The sequence below is a fragment of the Nicotiana tomentosiformis genome, chromosome 11, assembly GCF_000390325.3.
Source record: "Nicotiana tomentosiformis chromosome 11, ASM39032v3, whole genome shotgun sequence".
Taxonomy (NCBI): domain Eukaryota; kingdom Viridiplantae; phylum Streptophyta; class Magnoliopsida; order Solanales; family Solanaceae; genus Nicotiana; species Nicotiana tomentosiformis.
Genome location: NC_090822.1, coordinates 2,014,843 through 2,029,396, shown reverse-complemented (window position 1 = coordinate 2,029,396; position 14,554 = coordinate 2,014,843). Strand labels below are relative to the sequence as shown.

The following is a 14,554-nucleotide window of genomic DNA, read 5'->3' as shown; positions in this document are numbered from 1 at the left end:
AATATACATAATCTAATAATAATTTATATAATTTAAAAAATTATATTTATTGGATCCTAAAAGTAATTTATAAAAAGAGAGAAAAAGAGAAAAGAATTTGAAAGAAGAGGACCTCAATTGTCCCTTAAAGTTTTGTGTAAGTTCAATCTCATCCTTTCGATATAATAGTTGTTTCCTTGCACTTGTTTGCCTTTCCCATCTCAAAAAAGTAAATAAAAAATAAGAATAAAAATACAAATTTTAGGACTTTACCGAGCTCTAAAACCCTACCTCTGACATCACTCTTCTTCCCTACAACTCCAGCTCCTGAGTTAAAGCTTTAACAATGGAACTTGGAACTTGTTTTAATGCTTCTAATGTCAATCAAACAATGTTTTTATTAGTCCCCATTACCCAAAAATCGAATTATCTTCCAAGTTCTTCGCTTAATCCCTTCAATTTTTCTTTTCCAACTTTAAAAAACAATTCTTGCAGAGCATTAGCTAAAGGGTCCATCGTCAGTTCCTTGAAAACTCAAGAAAAGGTTAGCTCTTTTGCTTTTTTGGTTTTTTTTTTTTTACATAGTACTTTGTATAGCAATTCTCTTATTTTGTTTGTTGTTTATGTTACATGGAGCAAATGTTTCATTTTTTTGGAGAGTTTTTAATGTGTTTTAAAGAATATGGATGAAAATTCAAGAAAATGTTACTTTTTTTTTCTATTGGTTTTTTTTTTATATGAGCTGAAATTTCCATTATTTTTGTTTTGTTAATTTTTTTTTTTTTTTGGGTGGAGTTTATGTTACATGGAGTAAAGTTTCATTTTTTTGGAGAGTTTTTAAATGCGTTTTAAGAATCTGGATGAAAGTTCAAGAAAAGGTTACTTTTTTGTCTATTGTTTTTTTTTATATGACTGAAATTTCCATTATTTTTGTTTTGTTAATTTTTTTTGCTGGACTTAATGTTACATGGAGTAAAGTTTCACTTCTTTGGAGAGTTTTTTAGGGTTCCTTTGGTACGAGGGACAAGGAATAATTAATCCCGGGACTAAATTTAAGATGAGTTTATCTCATGTTTGGTTGGGAGAAAATTGTGGTATAATTAATCCGGGATTGTGTTTTTTTATCCCCATGGAAAGGTGGAATAACTAATCCCGGGATAACATCTTTCCAACCAAACGACCCCTTAATGTGTTACAAAGAATCTGGATGAAATAACCATGCCCATATCATTCTTTTGTATATATGATATGAAGCTTCAATTTTACATACTATGTTTAAGCAATTCTTATTTATGTTTTATTAGTTTTTGATGCTGGGGTTTATAATTATATGGAATAAAATTTCATTCTTTAGAGGGGACTTTAATGCGTGATAAAAAATCTGGATGAAATAGCTAAGACCATGTTATTAGTTTTATTAGCTTTGATGTCAGAAGATGCTGGTATTGGAATGGTTACTTTTAAGTTCTAACATTTTTAATGTATTTAATGATTTGCGCTAACACCAATCAAATACTCTTCCAACACTGGTATGTTAGGTCAAATAAATTTTCCATGAAACAGAACTTAGAGATGGCCGATTTTGGTATATGCACATTACAATAAAGGTGCAGTCTTGATGATGAAGAGTTCGGTTTTCCCTCTTTCAACATAAGAAGAAACTATAATACACTGAAATATTGTAATACAAGTTTCATCGTGGTATTACTTCATCTCTCTATTAGTTATGTATTTTATTCATCTATACGGCATAGTAGATGAAGATTTAACAATAACTTGTTAATCTTGATAAAAAGGAGACCAATATCTTGTGTTAAAAATCTGTTTGAGAATACCCCTTTTTTCAAAGATAAGAAAAAATGAAATGCTGCTGAGATTGTTTAAGTTTTAGACTCAAACAATAATTTCATATGCTTGGTAGAAGGTCCATAAAAATCAAGACTCTGTTCAGGCTGTGGAGGGGGAAAAAGATTATAATGGTGAAAAAATCTAGTTGTCAATAGATAATTACTTGGCCTTCTTTTCCCTCTTGGTTGGATTGAGGATTATCCTCCCTCTTTCCTCCATTGTTTGCTTGCTAGATGTAACAATTCATGGTTTGAAAATTTGTTGTATATATCTACATGTGCTTCTAACGGGACCTAGGCCTCTCAAAATTTCTGCAATTTACGGAACAAAGTGTCCAATTTGCCGTCTATACTTGTCGAAAAGATTAGAACGCTCATTATGTTACCTGCGGCATAAGCTTGCTCTATAAATATGCATGCCTGCCCTATGGATGCTTTTTAACAAATGCGTATCTAGTGTGGAGTTCATCGGCACTCAGCTCATCTTTTTATTATTGTCTCGTGGACCAGTGGCTCTTTTCTTTTCTTGGAGAAGTTATGGCTTACATGATTTACTGACATAGTATCTTTTTAACTTCGTAGGTCACAGAGATGTCTTCTGATCATTCTCAAGATCTAGAACTCTCAAGTTTATCAGCTCTATGCCCATTGGATGGACGTTATTGGGGTAAAGTCAAAGAATTGGCTCCTTTTATGAGCGAGTTTGGCTTAATTCGTTTCCGCATTTTGGTTGAGGTTGTTACTTTTTCCTCTTTGACTATCTCTCACTAAAGTTTAATTTCAAGATCATTTGCATTTGGAATTTTTCAAACTGATACAAAGTTCTACTGATCCGCTGCATCTAACACTCTCGTTGAATTACTCTCTGGTACTTCGAAGTATCTTCAGTTATGCCAACCTAAATCAAACTTCTGACTTTTTAGATTCCATGGGCATCTCAGCTCATTGTATTGCTGTTAACACCCCCTCCCCAAGGTAAGCAATAATGATAGTTTGACGTCTCTGTTTTGTCAGATTAAATGGTTGTTAAAAATGTCTCAAATACATGAAATCTCTGAAGTTCCAAACTTCTCCGAAGGAGCTCAGACATTTTTGCAAGACTTGATTGATGAATTTAGTATGAACGACGCCTTGGAAGTTAAGAAGATTGAGAGAGTCACGAACCATGATGTGAAAGCAGTGGAATACTTCTTGAAACAAAGATGTCAATCACATCCAGAGATAGTTAAGGTATGGATAAATCTCTGGCGTATTTTACACGTTCATCTTCTTTCAATCTAAGTAGGAAATTAGAGTTAAAGAGATTTATGTGAAAACTATCAACCCAAAATCTTTATGTGATGTAACTAACTCTGAATTTATCTTGTTCCTATTGTTGTCCCTCTTTCTGTGGTAGGTGCTCGAGTTTTTTCACTTTGCTTGTACATCTGAGGACATCAACAATCTTGCCCATGCATTGATGCTAAAAGGAGCTTTGAACACGGTCATTTTGCCGGTCATGGATGAATTGATTAGAGCGATATGTGACATGGCCACAAAATATTCTTCTGTTCCCTTGCTTTCTCGCACCCACGGGCAGGTATAATTTTTTTTCCCCGTACATCCTCTAGTTAGGTGTACTTTGAATAGGTTTTGATACGAGAAGCTTAACCTCTGAGAAAATGGTGGTCATCTACAGAGGCGTAGCCATGATTTCAACTTTATGGGTTCTGGATTTTAGAACGATGACTTCAAGTGCTAATAATTGGGTTCTAAATTTAATATTTGTACATATTTGATGAAACTTCTTAACACAAATACACTGTTTGAACAAAAGCTACTGGGTTCGGCCGGACCCGTAGCGGGGCTTCTAGCTCCGGCCTTGGTCATTCATCTATATGCTTAGTGACTGCATAATGCAGTTTGCTTCTTAATAATTTTTGAACACTTCTTTTTTCAAAGCATTGCTCATTCTTTTTGCAACTTGTAGCCAGCTTCACCAACAACCCTTGGAAAGGAAATGGCAATTTTTGCTTATCGATTAAGCAGGGAAAGAAAGGAGATTTCTCAAATTGAGATGCTCGGGAAATTTGCTGGTGCTGTAGGAAATTACAATGCACATGTGGCTGCATACCCTGAAGTAAACTGGCCACAAATTGCTGAGGAGTTTGTGATGTCACTTGGATTAAAATTCAATCCATATGTTCCTCAGGTTTGTTTTACAGATTGAATCCTTTTGATTCTTCAGCACCATATTAGGCTTACTGTGCCTTTTCTTTTAATTGTTTGTATTGGTGCGGCATAATTCATTTCATAGTTGAGCTTTGTTCATTAGTTAGAGGGAGGATTATAGTTGTTTGTGAGGTACTCCATTTGTTTTAGTTTATACGACGGTATTTGACTAGGCACATAGTCCAAGAAAGAAAGACTTTTAAGACATAAGCCAAATATGTATATCATACTAAAATAACCCATAGAATCTTGTGGTCTTCAACGTGCAACATTTCCTATAAAGCATGTGATTAAGGCAAAATGCGATATTAATATCAAAGAGTTTCCAAATATAGAAATGTGTTGATCTTTTTGGAATGGACCAGAAACGAAAGTTTGTGTGTCGTACATAACAGAAAGGAGGAAATATGTGTATTTAAAGTTTATATACCTTTCTGAATGAGTGCATAAATTAGAGACTGTTTTCAACTTCTGACTCAATTTCATTGTAATGCAGATTGAAACTCATGACTATATGGCCAAACTTTTTCACTCAATTGTCCAGTTTAACAACATTTTGGTTGATTTTGATAGAGATGTTTGGGGATACATTTCTCTGGGTTACTTTAAGCAGGTGAGTATCCTACATTTTGGATATCGTCTATTATTATTCTTTTGTCGGATAATGGAGTTCATAATTCTTTTTATGTTACGTAGACAACTAAAGCTGGTGAAATAGGGTCCTCGACGATGCCTCACAAAGTAAATCCAATTGACTTTGAAAATAGTGAAGGCAATCTTGGAGTAGCTAATGGAAATCTATCCCATTTGAGCACTAAACTACCTATTTCACGTTGGCAGGTATGTCTAATCCGGTCATATTTATCTCTATCTTTATCTTGAAAGTTGTTACAGCTTGTTGCTACTGTTTCCTTTGTCGTTATTATCTTTTTGGCCCTCTTTGTTGATATTTCTTGTTTCTACTGTCTCTTTTCACCTTTCTCGAGCTAAGGGTCTATAGGAAACAATCTCTCTAACTTTCCAGGGTAGGGGTGAGATCTGCATACACACTACCCTCCCCAGGCCCCACTTGTGGGACTTCACTGTGTTGTTGTTGTTGTTGTTCTTGATAGTAGCAAAGGCAAGACATTTAGAGCATGATAGTTTGTAGGTTCTGTTGCTATTCTGATTGTTTCAGTTCCATCTATCTTGTTCGTAATTTTTCTGTGATCCAAATTTTGTCACTTTGCAGCGGGATTTGACAGATTCAACTGTTCTGAGAAACATGGGAGTAGGACTAGGACACTCTCTTCTTGCTTACAGAAGTGCATTACAGGGGATTCAGAAGCTTCAGGTAAGCAGTACAAGTTGAAACTGCATGTCGTATAAGTTCCTTTATTATCCTTTCTCCATTATATATCGTGATGCTTAGACTGCCAAGTGCTATAAAATGTACTTTTCCCATTTTCTCACATGACATTAAATAAAATGTGGATGCAGATATTGGCGAAGTTACTGTACTGTAATGTACATGTTCACATTGTCATGCTGAAGTATTGATTTATTAGTTTGTTTTGACTTTTCGCTTTTCCAACCAGGTGAATGAAGCTGCTCTGACTGAAGATTTAGATAAATGTTGGGAGGTTCTTGCCGAACCAATACAAACGGTATGCAGCTTTTGTTGCCTTGTGTATGCAATAGGTTTAGATTCCAAACTTGAGTTTTCCCGTATGATCGATGAAACATATTGTAGAAGCAATGCCTGATAGTGTTTGCTAGAATATGTTTCAATTGGTCGAGTCTTTCAGAGAAACAAGCATCAAAACTAATAGTCTTTCAAGAAATCTTCTTGAGCCCCGACCCCACTATTCTTGAGTCCCTCCCATGTTCCTGGCATAATAAAACTTGACGAATTTAAAAAGTTTATTTTTTCTATTTTTGTTTGGTATTTAGGTGATGCGAAGGTATGGAGTGCCGGAGCCTTATGAGAAACTGAAGGCGTTAACCCGAGGAAGAACAGTGACCAAAGAAATTTGTAGAGAATTCATACAAAAATTGGACATACCAGCTGATGCAAAGACAGCTCTCTTGAACTTAACACCTCATACTTACATTGGAACAGCTGCAGAATTGGCTAAGAACATAAATGAGGCCATAAATCTAGAGAATGGAGCTCAAATCTTTTGAAACGAGAGCCGAAAATGTTCACAGCCCTCTGCATCGGTGGCGGATGGAGCATACAATCAACAGGTTCTACTGAATCCAACATTTTCGACAGAGAATATAGATCTTTTGTGAAAAATCACCTAAGATTTCAAAAGAGTTCGATTTTTGAACCATTAGATTCAAAAGTGTAATGGGTTCAGCAATAAGAACTTAAATGTTGAACCCATCGAATTTAAATTTTGGATCCGTCTTTACTCTATATTATTTCCATCCATGAGTGGTTATCGACGTGCTAAATCATTGGAGATATAATGAAACTTTGTTCTACTTGTAACATCTTTTGTTTGTTTAATGCACTACAATGTAAAATAACTTTGAGAAGATCAGTCTTGAATTTATTTTAGCATCTATTATGAATTTTTTTTGTTTCCCTGTATTGAAATTTGCACCGTGTGAACTTCACAAGGTGCAAATTATTAATTATAATTTGGGCGGGTCATTGACGCAACCCATTTTAACGCATTTGATACCCTAGTGTGAAGCTCTTTAAAAGAGGAAAAAGCTCGAATTCGAAACCTTTGAATAATGGTGGAGATATATCTATCCTACAAATCAGGGTGGTATCTATGGTGATTGTTACATTAAGTAAAATCTTTCAAAGGGCAGTAGCATTTGAGTGGAAAGAAATGTAAATGCAATCGATGTATATATTGTATTAATAAGTCATATATAACTAATAGAAATATTACTACAAAACTCCTTAAGTGACAACGTTATGGTTGCATTAAAGTACGCTTTTTAAGACTTCAATAATTGAAAAATTAGACGTAGGATGGAGGTCGGAGTTGCATAGTAGGCTCCAAATTGCATTATTATTTTTGGGGTGGCGGTCCGAAACTAAAAACTAGATTAAGTTCGATCTTGACATTGATAAGTACTCTTTCATAATTAATTATAGGTTTCGAGTTTGAGCCTAGGTATGAAATCGTTGTTGGTAAGGAGCGTTTTACTTCTAAAATAAGACTTTTTGGTACAAATTCAAATTAGCGGACCTAAAAGCTGAGATTGGACACCGAATAAAAAACTAAAAGACAAAAAAGAATCTCTCCCTCCTATTACCAAATTGGAGCCAGTTATGCTCTTTTCTTGAAAATATCAAGCCTACTCTGAATAATGTCCCAGACAAATGTCTGAATAGCCTGTCTGGCCAGCTTCTCAAGAGCCCAAAAGTGTTTTTTTCTCAAAAACATTTTTTTTCTTCTAACTTGAGGTGTTTGGCCAAGCTTTTTTGGGAAGAAGCAGAAAAAAGTAGTTTCTTCCCAAAAGCAGAAGCAGAAGTAGTTTTGACTTTTCTTCTTATCAAAAATACCCTTAACAAAATATAGTATATACCAAAATACCCGTTAAACCTAATACTTAGGATATTAATGTATAAATATTTTTTATTATTTTTAGGATAGCTTTCTAATATATAGTGACTTTAGGGGTGAATACTTTTATATTTGTTGAATGATTTTTAATATATTTAACTTATATTAAAAGAATTAAGTATTTTTAAATTTTATTTTCATATTTTACTTAAATAAAATGAAAAGATTTAATTATTGCATGTAATAATAAATTTTTAAGATTATTTATTTACTTATAATATTAACTATTAAGTAAATCTATTCATGTCTTTATTCATAATTTGATATTTAAAAGCACTTTCTGAAAAGCTTGGCCAAACACAAATTATTGCTCAAAAGTGCATTTTAGAGTGATTAGCCAAACATAAACTGTTTCTCTCCAAAAGTACTTTTTTCGAAAGCACTTTTGAAAAAAATACTTCTCAAAATAAACTGATTTCTCCAGTTTGGCCAAACAAGCTATGAAATCACCTGATGGAATCATGAAACTCAACATTGATGGGTAAAGGCAATTCAAGCAATTCGGGTTAATGACTGTTCAAAAGTTAACCTGATGGAATCATGAAACTCAACATTGATGGGTAAAGGCAATTCAAGCAATTCGGGTTAATGATTGTTCAAAAGTTACTTGGACTGAGATGAGCTAGGTTAAGATGGGCTAAAATTTGGATCATAACCCAATTCGTACAAGTCTTACCAAGCTTTAATTAGAGGGTGTTTAGCTAAGCTTATAAGATGGTCAAACTGGCTTATAAGCACGTTTTGACTTATCTACACGTTTGGCAAACACTCAAAGTGCTTATAAGTCAAATGCTTATAAGCTAAAATCAGACATAAGTCATAAGTTGGTCATCCCCAACTTATGATTTTTCAGCTTATAAGCACTTTTAGTTTGACCAATGTTTTTACTAGTTTATCCTTAATAATATTTTTTAATTCACAAAATACTTTTCTCAAAATAAATTTCCTGACTTTCTCTTTGTTCCATATTCGTTGTTATCCTTTTCTTTATAAAGAAACTTTTTAATTTATAATCTTTTATAAAAAAATTAAGGGTATTTTAATCATTTTAATAAAAGAACAACTTATCAGCACTTTTCTGCCAAACACATCAACTGCTTATTATCAGTTTTAGCACGTCTATCCAAACACATAAATGCTTAATTAAAAAAATCAGTTTCAACACTTAAAAATACTTTTTCAGCACTTCAAGCTTATCAGCAATTTATAATCAGCTAATCCAAACGGGCTCTTATTGTGTGTTGTTTTCTTATAAATTATTTAATTATCAATTACGACTTTTTTTCTTTTGTAATGATCATATAGAATATATCAAGTAAAAAAAAAGATATTTTACCTGCTTCATGCCTTTACTCGTTTCTTGTCTTTGGGTCAATTGATGTTAATTTGTTTGTTCGTGAATGCAACCCGATGAGAGAAAGTTTGGACTCTTATGTGCATGAAAATATATATTGCGCTTCAGATTTATTTGGTCTTAAGTTTATTTTTAAGTATAATTTTTATACTTTAGACTTAATTTACTTTAAGTGCATTGAACTTATTTTTTTTTTCTTTCTTGATCCTAAAGTGAGTAAACTTGTAAATTTTTGTGGAAAGTGTATAACTTTAATGGTGAGTCTAAAACTAGGTATAAATACAAATGCTCCTAATGTGCCAATTAGGTTGAAGGACTATATAATATGAGATTTTATGGATTTCAAACTTAAGAGGCCTAAAACGAATAAATTGACGTCAATGGCCCAATTTGGATCTATTCGGCCAGAACTTGCTTGGGTTCTTGTCAGCTTCCATCATCTTTTTTCTGTGGCGAATTTATGTAAGTTTCAAAAAACTGTCAACTCCGATTTTTGTCTTTCTCTGTGAACTTTTACCGGTTAATATGCATTACTATTTTCCTTCCCCCCCTTCATTTTGATTTGAGTGGTAACTGAGGTGGATTTATAGTTTAGTTTCTGTTGTATACAACCCGTTTGATAAAATGCCTGTTAGATCTTATGGGGTTGATTCAATGTTAAAGTCACAATTTGAGCTTGAAAACGTGTGTGTACTACTATTAGTTAGTCATGTGATTTTATTTGTGCCAATTTTGCACTTGAGAAATATATTGTTGTTCACATTTGCATATACAGAAATTAGTTGCATTCAAAAAGCGTTGCTCTTACAATTTTTGAGGGTGTTAGGTTTATATGGCTTTGGAAGAGAAGAAATGTTAGGAGGGGCTAAGAAGGAATTTAATTTACTTTCCCATAAAATGGCAGCTGAATAAAATATTTCTTATTTACGTTTGAGGACTGAATTCCACTAAGCATAGTTGGTCCCCATTGAGCCGAGGGTCTATCGGAAACAACTCTCTTTCTTTGTAAGGTAGGGGTAAGGCTTGCCTACGCATTATCCTCCCCAAACCCCATTTATGATATTATACTGGGTTTTTTGTTTTTTTTGTTGTTGTAGTTGTTGTTGTATAGCTGGTCCCAATTCCAGATAAATGAGGGTTGCGCGTAAAAGTAGTTCTGTAGTGCTGCAATCTGAAATGTTTCTCTTGTTTCCCCTTCATCCTAAGTTAGATTATTTAGTGAAGTGCTTATAAAAAGAAAGTGAGATTATAACTTTTGCCTATATAGAAATCTTTCACCAGTTGTTACGATCGACTCTGAATTTAAATTATTCTTAAGTGTAAGCTAACTCTAACTTTTAGTAAACATGTTTAAATTGCAGAACATGTGCTTGGTGAAAAGTCCTTTCAAACAAACATATGTGATTACTCAAAACTCATTGATGAAGTGCTATTTTTTTGTTACTTCAGTTGGTTCATATCTTTCTATGGGAGACCAAAGAAGGACAAAGAAATAGTAGCTCCTATTAACAAGGGAATTGATTCCAGATTGTGCATTTAATTTGAATGATCTGATGTTTTTTGGCTGAACATTGTCCTGCTATGTGCATAGTGTGGTTCACTATCTCACCATGCTAGTGTGAAATTTATTGTGTTTTTTCTCTTCATAGATGAACTGATATAGTGTAGCTGGACTTGTTGATTGAGAGACCTTTTGTAAGCTGAAAAAATGGTGGGCTGGCAACGACATCTTCAGTGCATGCTTCATCAAGCTGGGAGGAGATGTCAACAAAGTCGAACTGTTCCTTTCAATTCATATTATCACTCAAAGTCATCTCTAGTACTTGGTAATGGTTATTTTTCTGTTTAAGTTTGATGAATTCATTTTGCTGATATCTCACGATGACTGTGAATAGTTAATGTGACCTGTCAATAGAAGCACGTCAAGTTAGGGTTCAGGGTTGTGTTCACTGTCTTCCTTCAGTTGCTTTTCCTTTTTTTATTTCTCAAGTCATATATCAACTTTTGATGGTTGAGCAACATGTAATTTCTAGGTGAGGCACCTTACTTACCAAGCTTGCGGAATATGGTTTCATCTGGCATCTCAAGGCCGTTATACCAGTATCTACAACATTTGGTAATGTTACAATATCATTTAGTTCATATACGTATGTGGCCTTGTATAGTGAATTGAGGTGGCATTGTGGTCGTGAATCTTTATCCCACCATTTTTTGTTTTTCTTTAATAAACTTTTGTTGTTTTGATTTCTCATAGTCGAAACAACATATCATATTGCATACTATCTATTTTACAAAACTTTCTATTTTTAGTGTTACAGGTGCTTGCCTAAGTAGTAACTGAGTGAGCCTGTCTATTTAAAATATAGCACCTTCACAGGTTTTTTCTATTTATATATATCATGTTTTAGTTCTGTATAAACTCGTTTTGTAATCCTTTATGGTCATGCAATCAACTATTTCCCAATTGGTATATTGATAAACCCATCTGTACATAAAATTCCCGTAATATACATATGACGATACTTATATAATTCTATTAGGAATTAAAATCACCATTTCATCATTTTTTAGGTTTTCTCATTTTTACAAAAGCCATTTCCAAGAATGTGTAGCCAGTTTGACAGCTATCTTTCCACTTCAAATATGCAAGTTTAGATGGCTAAAGTTTGTGACTCTTCGTTATCTTGAATTACAATATATTCACTGCTTCTCTGCATGCTGTATTTATAGAACATTTTTCCTATTAATAAAATTCAAATTAGTTAAACTGTTTCATAGTTCTAAATGTTGCTTTTTTTTTTCTTCTTCTTTTCCTCTTTTTTTTCTTCTTCCTGACAGCGGCTCTCTAGTTCAAGGACCTTACTTGCAGACTCAACCACACCAATTTCTTCCCCATTAACACCGCTTCTAACATCAAATACTGGAAATAAAGAAGCTGAGAAAGCAACTTCTAAACCTTCAACAGTTCAAGCAGTTTTGAAGGGGATAAAACAGGTATGAAATGCCACAGCCTTTTAGATATGGTGAATATCTGATTTACCTGACACATTAGCAGAATTTGCATGATGAGTTACGATTTGGCGAGTAAATGTGGTTACAGAGAGTCTTGTCGTTCTTATTATCTAATCTCCTGGTAAACTTCCTTTTCTTTTTGGAAAGTAATCTCCCAGTTACTTGATTACATATTAAATGAGTATTTACAAAGACATGAAAGTTTCTGCCGGCCCCTATGTCTTAGACTGATAAAGTTTTAGAATATTGCTCTTTTATGTAAATTAGGAGGCAAAGCCTGCTGATTTAGCAACATGACAGTGAGTACTACTTTATATCCTGCAGTATATGAGCACAAAGGAGAATGTTAGAATTTTGGAATGTCTTAGCACTTGTTCTGATTGGTTCTTGATTCAATATTTTTGGTATTGGGGAGGACAGTGTGATTAAAAATGCAAATATGAGATAATATTGAAAAATAGGGACTTTATATGACTACATATCTTCTTTTGTTTCATGCTGTTTGTGTAAGCAGACATTTGTCCCATTGGAATGCATGTGACAATTGGGACCTGTCTTAGGTATTGTTATGATGCAATTTATAACTTAGTGAAAGAATACTTTGCTCCAACAAAGAACAGGTATTGTTGGGACCTGATTGTTTCATCGATCCCCGTTTTTAAAGTATTGCTTAATCTCCTTGTTTCTTTTTTTCTTGACGAGTTTTGTTTCTCTTTCTTTACTCCGTTCTGTCAAAAATCTCTTTCCTACCCGAATAAAGAGTGAGGAATCTTACCATGCCCTCCTTTGATTTCTACTACACATGTCCCTTTCAGAGCCCAAAGAAGATCAATTTGGTTGCAGCATTAGTTCGTGGGATGCGTGTTGAAGATGCATTATTGCAGTTGCAAGTGACTGTAAAACGAGCTTCAAAAACTGTCTATCAGGTGAGGCTTCTGACAATTATCTTATAGTTGCACAGAAAAAGATCAAAGGAAAGGAAATTGTTTCTTTTATGAATCATGTAACTATAGTTTATAAGCAGGCTCTAATTCAAATTTTAGTCTCGGCCTTTCTGTTTCCTTCTTTATTAAGAGCATTCTCTAATGTGGCTGCCAGACATATACTGCGATAAAGAATTCTGTGTTGAATAGTAACCTCCATTGTAGTGCGGCTCCCAAACAATACATTAGACCAACCTTAAAGTTGTAGGACTATTGCAAACATGGCTCCTGAAGTCAAAAGATTATTTACAGTTCAGGTGTGATGTAATAGGAACCTTTCATATTTTGTAGGTTATACATTCAGCTCGGGCAAATGCAACCCACAATTATGGATTTGATCCAGATCGTCTCCTTGTTGGTAAAAAAGGCAAACTGACGATCTATGCTCTCCTCTTACTTCTAATCTTGAACTGATTCATTCTTTTCATATTTGGTACAGCTGAGGCTTTTGTTGGGAAAGGACTTTTCAAAAAAAGGGTGTCCTACCATGCTAAAGGAAAGTGTGGAATAAAAGTGAGGCCTGAATGTAGACTGACCGTTGTAGTTAGGGAGATAACTCCTGAGGAGGAGGCCGAGATCGCTAAGTTGAGAGTACACAACTTCAAGAAGCTGACCAAGCGCGAAAGGCGTCTAGTTCCTCATAAGCTCATTGAGACTACTCCAATATGGGACCGCAAAGGCAGAGCTAAGAGCAATGGACCAGGTGCTGCTGCTGCTTGAGCACAGTTATGTTGGTAGTTCACCTTCACTAGAAAGCTTTATAGTTCCATAAAAATCAGTTTGGGATGAAATGATGTGCCTCTTGTCATATTTCTTTTTCAAATGTTCTCTCATACATCCCTGGTAATAGCAGCTTAGGTCGAGATCTTCAGCTTCATTTGTAGGCACCTTCCTCCCTTTATTTGGCATTTCAAGTGCCTCAAACTTCATGTACTTTTATGGCCTTTAGGAGGTTGTTTGGTTTGAAGACAAGTTATGCCGAGATTAGGTATGCTGTGATTAGTTATCCTGATATTATTTCTTATTGACCAGTTGATATGTTGTATTAATCTTTGGATTGTCAATTTTACTGCTTTATCCTGGGATAACATACCTTAGGATTTTTATTCCACCCTTTGGCAGGTATAAGTTATCCTGGTACTATTTTTGATCTTCGGATAACTTATCTTAGGATTAGTAACCAAACAAGGGATAAGGCGGTATTAAATTTTTATTTCAAGATTAATTTTGCTTTTCCATTATATCAAACGACCCCTTAAAGTACTCAGATGACTGATTGAATATGTATTTATGATGGACATGTATTTCCATTTTGGTCATTGTATATTACATTCTGCGTTTTTGTATGTTAAAGTTTCGTCGTAAGTTAATCGACGTAAGCTCGTGAATGAGATTATTTTTGAGGTTATAAGTATTTATGTTATTTATAACAAGTGATAAGTGAGTGCCGTGAAGATTAGAGGGTAAACAAATCAAAGAAAATGAGTTTCGTTGAAGGTTGTCAGTTTGGGATAAAATACGGTCCAAGTTATAATACCCTGTATTTATGAACTAGTGTCATACAAGGTACCATATGATCATGATAGTAAGGTA

At 34.2% G+C, this 14,554-nt stretch overlaps 2 protein-coding genes across 2 annotated transcripts; both read left to right on the top strand.

Annotated features, from left to right (window-relative positions):
• Positions 1-203: 203 nt before the first annotated feature.
• Positions 204-6,613, top strand: LOC104086292 (uncharacterized). Its single transcript, XM_009590526.4, has 10 exons — positions 204-523; positions 2,409-2,561; positions 2,841-3,056; positions 3,223-3,405; positions 3,796-4,017; positions 4,534-4,650; positions 4,734-4,877; positions 5,269-5,370; positions 5,615-5,683; positions 5,970-6,613. The coding sequence occupies exons 1-10, from the start codon at positions 326-328 to the stop codon at positions 6,201-6,203; spliced, it is 1,638 nt and encodes a 545-aa protein (XP_009588821.1). The 5' UTR covers positions 204-325; the 3' UTR covers positions 6,204-6,613.
• Positions 6,614-9,270: 2,657 nt separating this feature from the next.
• On the top strand, positions 9,271-14,010 carry LOC108943403 (uncharacterized). Its single transcript, XM_018767369.3, has 7 exons — positions 9,271-9,428; positions 10,616-10,792; positions 11,000-11,082; positions 11,805-11,960; positions 12,794-12,904; positions 13,253-13,319; positions 13,401-14,010. Exons 2-7 carry the CDS (start codon positions 10,675-10,677, stop codon positions 13,679-13,681), a joined length of 816 nt encoding a protein of 271 aa, XP_018622885.1. The 5' UTR covers positions 9,271-9,428; positions 10,616-10,674; the 3' UTR covers positions 13,682-14,010.
• The last annotated feature ends 544 nt before the right edge of the window (positions 14,011-14,554 follow it).